Source organism: Panicum virgatum, chromosome 6N (assembly GCF_016808335.1).
Source record: "Panicum virgatum strain AP13 chromosome 6N, P.virgatum_v5, whole genome shotgun sequence".
In the NCBI taxonomy this organism is placed as follows: Eukaryota; Viridiplantae; Streptophyta; class Magnoliopsida; order Poales; family Poaceae; genus Panicum; species Panicum virgatum.
This window is the reverse complement of record NC_053150.1, coordinates 11339536-11348710: the sequence shown is the minus strand read 5'-3', so window position 1 is coordinate 11348710 and position 9175 is coordinate 11339536. Positions and strand designations below refer to the sequence as shown.

Genomic DNA, 9175 nt, shown 5'->3' with positions numbered 1-9175 from the left:
ATTCCATTGAAGCTGTATGTCTTTGCCTATGCGTCGGCAACAAGAAGATGAAATTTCCTCGTTGAGATGGTGCTCCGAGTTTGAATGGTTGCACAAAGCATATGCAGCCAATAATCTGTTCGCACGCACTGTGAAAAGTGCTTTGTTCCTGCAGATTTTTAGAGTTATAACTGATCTAGCTGGTTCAGTGTAACATTATACTCTAGTTACTATGCACCTTGGAGAAGGAGGCTCGAGAGCGCTTCAGCCCTCCGCGAGTGACACGTGCCCGAGAGAGTAAAAAGCGACGCAGGTCGTTGATTTGCATGCCCCGACTTCGCTGCGATGCCGGACCGCCTTTGCTGCCTGCGGGCCCTACCGGGGTCCGCTCGACTCTTCTCCACGGGCGGCCGCTGTATCGCGCTGCCGTTTCTTCCCTTCCCTTGCCGGTCTTCCGAAGGCGGTGGCGCACTGCACCTGCTTTCGAAGCACCGCCGCATCCAGCTTCGCGCCCAGCGGCGAGGCGGAGCACAGAGCGCGGCTGCACGGAGGAGGAAGGGGGGCTCGAGTGAGGGCCGCCGTCAATCTTGCTGTCGCCATCGTCCACGCGGGCTCTGCACGCGGCTGGCCGCGGAGAAACTGGCGGCCGGCGGCGGCTAGGTCTGGAGCAGAGAAGAGGTGAAGTGGCGGCGGGTCGGGAAGGGGGCTGAAACTGACCTTGGGGAGGACTCTGCTGTTGTTGGTGGCGGTTGCGGTTGCTGCGGCGGCCCGGGTAGAGGACCGCGCGGTGATTCTCCGGTAGAGGACGCGGCGTTGCGGCGGCCGGCATCCAGTGAATTGGGGAGAATGGAAGGGAGGATTAGTTAGGAGTTCTGGACTGGGCCGAGCATGGGCCGTTAAAAGAACAGAATGCGGAGCTCGATTTTCGGCCTGATAACTGCCGCCCCTAATTCGAAGTTGTCCATGCCTTCTTGGCGATTCCATTCACCGTTTCAATCCTGGGCTTCGTCTGAGTGCTTGCGCACTATTCCGTTCAGCTCCAATTATGTGGCCACCCATGCGCTCCCACAATCTGACACCTCTTGGTCATCCGAATCATCTTCAATTGAACCTAATTCGAATTTGAATATTCTCCACTCCTTGAAAACACCTCAAATTAAATTCCAACTTCACAATCACCTCTTGGTCGAATTCCAATACCTGCCCAAAGACCCGAGTTTTCTTCTGGTCCGAGCTCAACTTCCAGCCCATCATCCTCCTCTTCTATCCTCCGTTTCCAGCAAGGGACGAGCCCACCAGTTGCGGATATACATCGCTTCGAGCGATGATTTCACAAATCATCACCTGAACAGGAGTACGGGACGGACTGTAGGCGGGACATGTGTTCCATGGGTGGCCTGAGAGCGCATGGAGATTGTGGACGTGACACGTGTTTCGGAAACAATCAGCACATTGCCGATACACGGAGACAATCAGCCCAATCACCCAGAGAGAGGAAGCCCGACGCGGGGCATGGATTTGTCGTTCGCTCCTTTCGGCCCATACACAACAATTAGCTCATTGCCACGCCCTTCAGCGTACCTTTCAACGTATCAACCATTTTGCTCCACATTTTCAAGTGGCCGTGGCGTGCGGACGTAGCGCGTGGTTTACCTAGTTACATACAGACATGCAGCCACCGTATAGCTTCTGTTCTAGGGAGGGTGAAACATTTCTGTGTCGGGGTGTAGTAGTTGTATACAACCAGGGCCTGCAATATCTAGTATTTGACTGGATTGTGGCACAATTTGAGTTTGAATTGCAAAAAACCATTTTCAATCAAGTTGGTTGTTTCATCTTCGGACTCGAGCCATGATGGCTCTCGGTGGCAAAAACCACGAACTACACAATAGATTTCATCGCACTAACACTAACACCTGCATATGAGGATTCACTTCATGAATGTTATAATTACCACGCTTTTGAATATAGAGCATAGATGATCATACAGACATAACTTGTGTGGCTACACAAATTTTAGTAGGCATTGCATCTCATCTACCAAAAACTTCAATGAATTAATGTAGTTGATCATGCAGATAACTGCTAGTTTTTTTTTTCAAATTTGATCATACATGCAGTAATGCAGTCGTCTACACCCGATGCGAGCATGTAAAACTTTCTGAATTAATCGCTTGCCTCCTGAAATGCGAGACCCAAAAGATGCAACCAACGCAAGAAATTAGCTTCCGTTTTGCGACAAGATTAACATTCCAATCGCCAAGTTTTACTCCATGCCACGGTAAAAAAAAAAGCAAAAAAACAAGCAAAATAAAAGGTAACTGGCACCACGTTTTCAATGGAAACGGTAGTAGTCCAAGAGCATTTTAAATTTAAAAATCTTAAGCTTAAAAGATGGGCAATAGTAGAGATTACTATAAAAATTGAAATTTCTATTTTAGTTGGCATATCGAACCTCCCGGAAGAACATACGATCAAATATTTTTCATAAAAAAAAATCTGAATTCGAATCTTCCCTTGGCAATGATGGCAACCGATGGCAATAAAAGTATTGTTATATTGTGTGGTTCATCATGCGTAAATAAGAAGGCAGTGCCACTTGAAAAGTATTTATTTGGAGAACAAAAAAGTAGGGGAAAAATTTATATTTCTTGCAGACAAAATGATTTTGCATCTTCCCCTTGCAACGATGGCAACCGATGACAAAATAGAAGTATCTATTGTTCTCATATTGTGGTTCATCACGCGTAAATAAGAAGGCAATGCCACTTGAAAAATATTTCTTTAGAGAACAAAAAAAGTATAGGGAAACAAACACAAATGCAACCTTGATTTTCTTTTCTTACTAATACAAGTGCATGCAGAACATGAATCAGATTTATATTCCACAAATGCAAAGATAAAGCACATGCATCAATCAACTAGACAGTAAAAAAACAGATATATAATACACTTGCCAGTTGCCACAACAGCAATTAAGGAATGAAAAAGAAAAAGTTAAGCATGTCATGATACTGTGCTACAAAATTTCAACATCATTCTCATTTTTACAGAAGACAACTCGGGGTAGCCACATCAACTGTCACAGCCCCAAATAACACAATTACAAATTTGTAGGAATAGAAATCGTGCTACACTGTAACTATTTACACATCACCAGCACCGCATTTGCTATCATGGCTACAGGCAATATGCATTTCACCAGAAAAAACTGATGCGCATGTTGGGATCAAAGAACCTGACTAGGATTATGTTATCACAGAATGGCACGAGTAACTCCACAGGTGAAAGGTGGTGTGTGTTGTGTGCGGTGAATGTGTGTGGTGGGGTGGGGGGGGGGGGGGGAGGGGGCAACTATGCAGATAACCAGGAAAAAAAGTGATCTGCATGTTGTGATCAAAGAACCTGATTAGGATTATGTACATGGATGCTTCTGAATTAATCTGAACATGCAACTCTTTGGAACCACTGTTGAAAGAATCAGGTAGTATTCACATGGCAAAGTGCAATGGGTGAACCAGTCAAACTGACCAATACCAAACCCCCCCTAGGCTATAGCAAGCATTGGAAGAGCTACAGCGATGACAAGACTAATTTTCAGAAATCCAAAATGTTAGAATAGTTCTCAGATATCCACCAATGATGGTCACATGACACTGCAGAACACTCCAAAAACTCGATCTGCGTGTTGTGATCCAAGAACTGGAGTAAGAATATGTACGTGGTTGCTTCTGAAAGATCCAGTGTTTTCATGCAAGTTTTCAAGAATAACTATATGCTTTCTCAGCAGAGTTAACAGCAGAAAAAACATGCAACTCTTGGGAACAGATGATGAAAGAAACTGGTATATATTGACACAACTAAGCGTACAGTTAGCAGCACAGGCCCCGTTCTAAGCTTACAGTTAGCAGCATAGACAGGGCAGACCTAGAAAACTACAGCAAGGATGTGAATCAACCGATGAAATTCACTGGAACTTGCCCACCTTATGATGTCTGAAACACAGGACATTCAAGGAATTTTGGAAAAGCGTTACACAAAAGGTTCATTCTCGCAATTCAAAGAGGGTCCTTGCCACTACAGAACGAATCAGCTCGAAGTCTGACAGGATGAAATTATGAGAGCTACACTACGCAGCAAGTGAAACAGACCCTCTACTATTAATGGTGGAAAGAATCAACTCAGTATTGACAGGACAAAATTGCAAGAGATAAGTTAAGCAGCAACTGAACCAGTCATTGAGATAACGAAGAGTAAGACACTCGAATCACGATGATCATGCCAACAGAAAGAAGTAACAGTTGAGGATCTAAGGAACATAGAGTGCTTTGTCGACTATGGGAGTACACCTCCCTCAGATACGCATGATATTTATTGGGAACTTGGATGGGTGGAGGAAAATACTGCATTCGATGTCCTTAACGAACCCAAGGAAACTATGGATAGCAGGAGAAGTCAAATGAATGAGATTGATTGAAGAGATGAGCTAGCCTTCTCAAACTGCAGAAGGAATCTTAGGTAGACATTATGAAAGCTTTGATCAAATTCTCTGCCGATTGCCTCTCCGCAGAGGTGCCAGATATGTAAGCAACATGGTCATGACGAGATGATTTTGATTCAATAATTTCAACGTGAGCTCCAGAAATCTGCAACAGCACCCATAGAAATATGCATCATCATTAAAATATAATACAAAGTGGATCTTACGCAAATAGTGGGTCAACAAAATCTTTCCATAAGATGACCTGATACAGCACCTGTAGATATCAGGGGAATAAGGGATCGCCAATTTGTTGTTTCTGAATTTAATTGAATACTATGTTCTTTCATAAATTATTATTGTGTATTAATCCTTCTAATACTACATTCTTTAAAAATATAGTCACAGAATGAACTTATATACCTTATCCTAAATGCCAATATGTATGCTTTTCTATTTAGATAATAAACTGCAAAAGGATGAAATGATTGACATTAAAAAATAAACTCAACATGTCCATTTATAGCAAGTGAATGAGATCAAACAGAATTAAAACTCCAGTCTCCAAAGCAATTGGAGCAAAGTTTCACACAATTCTATCGTTTTTTTGTAAAAGTGTTTTGATATTTAGCTGAGCCCTTTCTCCTCACACTCGAACCAAATGCCAGATCCAAAACAAAAGTAAGGATAAAGTATACTTAATTGGGGACAAAAGGGTATGCAGTTATCGTCAATAACAAGACCAGGATTTTAAGTTGTCACATGCCTTCGTTCAAATAGTAAGCCGATAACAAAATAGGAATATAAACTGACCTTTCTAATGTTTTCCAAGTTTGTGCCACGTTTCCCCATTACTTTTGACAGGCCACTGGCAGGGATAGTCATTTCCACACGCGGTACACGTCTGGCCATTGATATTTGGCAAAAAGAATTATAATAGCAAGTATCAAACTGTATAGGAAGTAAAGGAACACTAGCATGGTAGAAGCAGCACAGGTAGCAAGTTCAGTTGAAACATACCCTTCATATGCCTTTGATGTATATGATGAAAGTCCTCCATAGCCATCATCTGCGACCTGATGGAGGATACCAGCGATGAAGATGACAAAATGAAGTCACAGATTAGGAATGTCAAGATCTGAGCAGGAAGAGATAAAATTGATGCAAAATCACAAACCATACCTGCAAGGAGCTATACCCATACGAACTAGAACGAGGGAATACTTCCAGACCTCGCTCAGTTTCACCCCTTCGATCATAGCCCAAGGGAGAGATTTGTTGGCTGTGAGAGTGAGGTAATAATGCAGGCAAAGGAAGACTGCTGCCATATAAGGAATCAGTGGTGGCAACAGATAGCTTGCCATCCCTGTCAGAATTTTGGCTGTCCACACTCTCTTTCAGAACATCTTCCCTAAGTCTTAATACTATCTGAACAAGAGCATCGCGCAGCTTGTCACCCTCTCCAGATACCTACATGCATTACCAAAACATCTTGATACTAAGGCTATTTAAATTTTGGAAATGATAACACAAATGAGAACACGTACCTCAACAAGCTCATCGCTGGAAGATGCTCTCCGGGGCTTATCGCCCTTTGAAATGCGGATGTCAGCCTTAGTCTTCTTCCTCATGTCATTGACTATTGAACCACCCCTGCCAATAAGACAGCCTATAACCTTATTTGGGACAAGAAGGCGAAGATTCATTCTATCTTCTTCATAATCATTGATCTTTGCTTGAAGCAGTAAAACAGCTTCCACAGCTGCAGACTTAACATCATCGGTGGCCTGAAAAGGAAGATACAACCTAAAATAGAGTAGCTGATAGGATACAGAAAACAGGCACAACCTAGGTGAGGAGGTTTGATCTAACCTCAGTGGATGTAATGGTGATTATACTTTCCTCCTTGTCATTCTTTGCGTCATCAACATCTATCCTTGCACCACTCTCTTGCCTTATACCCTTTATGGTAGACCCAGCTCTACCAATAACCAGCCCAATCTTATTACCAGGGCATAAAACACGAAACTCAAGTTCACCTGAACATTTTGGGGTACTATAAGCAGGAATAATTGGAAGTACAGATTGATAAATAGGCAGTCGACCATGACCATCGGCAGATAGAAGTTCAGGAACATGAGGTGTTGACCCTAAGATAGACAGGCTTGGATGTCCAGAAGGTATAGCAGCATCTGGGGCTGAGTAAAAGTTACTAGCTGGATAGACAGGAAGTTCTGAAGGGACTATAATGCTCGGAGTAGGTTCAGGAACAGAGGTTTCAAGAGGAATGTTCTCTTTTGAGGGATACTTGTAGAGGATGGTTGATACCCCATACAGTGCCTTTTTAACAGCTTCAGCACCACCAGTTATCTGTTTAGCATAAAGATATCTTCAAGGTTAGTAACAATGAATGGATACAATAGAATATAGCAGAATTTAGAAAAAACAGGTGTTGGATTGGGAATTTTAATCACGATACAATGAAGTGTGTGCACCAACCAAAGCATACTTTCATAAATAAAGGAATACAATAGAGTGAAAATAGAACTGCAATTGCCAAAAAGGACAAGAAAAACTAGAATTGTTCTAGGAGGTTGCAACTTCATTCAAGTGCCATGATAAAAGATACGCATTATATAACAGTGAGATACAATGCATACATTCATTGAGAACCAAGCAAGTTACTTGCAATAATACTGCCCAATATCCTGACACTGTATCATACTGGTTGGTACCATTTAATGTCGGGAACTTACATTTGTTTGCCAAACAGTGAGATGCAAGAAAAATTACCTGAACAAAATTATCAAAACTCATAGCACATGAATGTGTAACGTCGCTTGGATCTTTTGGGCTCACTTTAATGAATGCTTTAGATGTTGACCGAAGATACTTGATGACAACACCAGATTTCCCTATAACACTTGCAGCCTGACTAGCTGGTACAAGGATGTTAGCTTCTTCTGTATTCTTCTTATCAGAGTCCCTACGATTCTTATGTAGCGTATCTAGTGCATCAACAATTGCATTATGCACTCTAAGTAATGCATCTTGAGCTGGGCAAACAGGTTCATTATCATCACCCTCATCAGCATCAAGGTCTCTATGCTTGACATAGCAATATACCAAGATAACCCTTTTGTCTGCACCAGGGTAAGGGTCGACAACCTTGACTTTGGCATTTGCTTGCTGCCTGATAGCATTTATCACATTGCCATTCTTTCCTATGACACTACCAATTACACTGTCTGGACAAAGTATACGGTAAACAACCAGCCCATCATTATTAGAGCTTTCCTGAGCATGGGCAAATGGCCTCTTGTTTTGATCCCTCCTTTCTTCTCTTTCATATTCCCTATGTTGGCGGGGACGTTTACCAGTCTGCTGCCTCATTGTTTAGCTAACTGCACACAGAAAGAATCCATAAGATGCATGCAAAGGTTAATACGGACAAAGGTGAAATATCTAACAGTAACATACTTTCTGAAAAGGGAATCCAAATCCCAACAAGGAAAGGTGCAGTTGTAGACAGCATAGCCAAAATGAAATCAAAATTTGAACAAGGTAGATACACCAGCTCCATCAATCAGTTTAGCATATCAACATAAATGCATAGGACCCAACTATAAAGTGTACGATTAAGTATGTTTTACTAACGCATCACAGAAATAATTTAACAGTGCAGAATTACACGTACCATGACTCAGCACGAATCATGCACCCACAAGGGATGCGACAGTTGTCGAGTAGAATTAGTCATTAATGTGTCCAAACCGATAAGGCAAAACACAACAAGGAACTAAGGCGAAAACGTACCAGCTCCACCAATCAGCTAACATAAAAATATCGTTCTAGTAACGCATCACAGTAGTGATGAAAATAGAGCAGCAGAATTAAATGTACCCATGGCTCAGCAACAAACATGCAGTCACAAGGGATGCGACAGTTGTCACTAGAGCCCCCCCAACCCATCAGTAGTGAACTAGTGATTAACGTGACTACACCGACAAGGCAAATTGCAACAAGATACTAAATTTGGAGGCGGAACATGACAAAGAAACTAGATTGGGCCATCAACGACCCAGAGCGAGGGCAAAAGAGCGTGCGAAACCGTTGCGGATGTCAGTCATCATGGCCAAGGACTCTATCACACAAATCACTGGAACACCCCACAGCATGAGAACAGATCAACGGAGCCCTTAGCCGTCAATCACAAAAACATTGGTCCCAGATGAACATAAATAGATCTTGTAACTGGATAAATATATCTAGACGAGCGCATGGAGAGCAGGGGCGGGCCCAGCATAGGACATGGGTGTACATCGATAATTTTTGCAAACGAAATCGAAGTTAGTAGGTGATATATTGTAACTGGATTCAGATCCGAATACAGATAGTTCTGTTAGGGTTTGGGGGTGCTCCGTCTCGCACAGCAGAAGGAAAGAGAAGGGGCGGGCATACCTGGGTGGAGGATGCTCGTCGCCGGCAAAGGGCTGGGCGAAGACGTGACAAATGGTGCCGCCGCTCGCCGCTCGCCAGTCGCCGCTCGCCCAGTCGCCGCCGCCAGGAAGGAAGAGCAAGGGAGGAGAGAGTCCGAGAGAGAGGAAAGGTTTAAGAAACAGACGGAGGAGATGGATTTATTTTGTTCTGGTTTTTATGGGGCGAGGAGATGAACCTGTGAGGCTATTTGCAATGGGTCCTGTAAACCGCCCTGAA

The 9175-nt window shown here is 43.1% G+C and overlaps 1 protein-coding gene across 1 annotated transcript; it reads right to left on the bottom strand.

Annotated features, from left to right (window-relative positions):
- Window positions 1-2908: 2908 nt before the first annotated feature.
- On the bottom strand, window positions 2909-9115 carry LOC120680142 (KH domain-containing protein At4g18375-like). The gene is made up of 8 exons (XM_039961760.1): window positions 8921-9115; window positions 7253-7863; window positions 6332-6829; window positions 6007-6246; window positions 5642-5929; window positions 5480-5535; window positions 5273-5363; window positions 2909-4625 (listed from the first exon to the last, which is right to left on the bottom strand). Exons 2-8 carry the CDS (start codon window positions 7850-7852, stop codon window positions 4494-4496), a joined length of 1905 nt encoding a protein of 634 aa, XP_039817694.1. The 5' UTR covers window positions 7853-7863; window positions 8921-9115; the 3' UTR covers window positions 2909-4493.
- Between the last annotated feature and the right edge of the window lie 60 nt (window positions 9116-9175).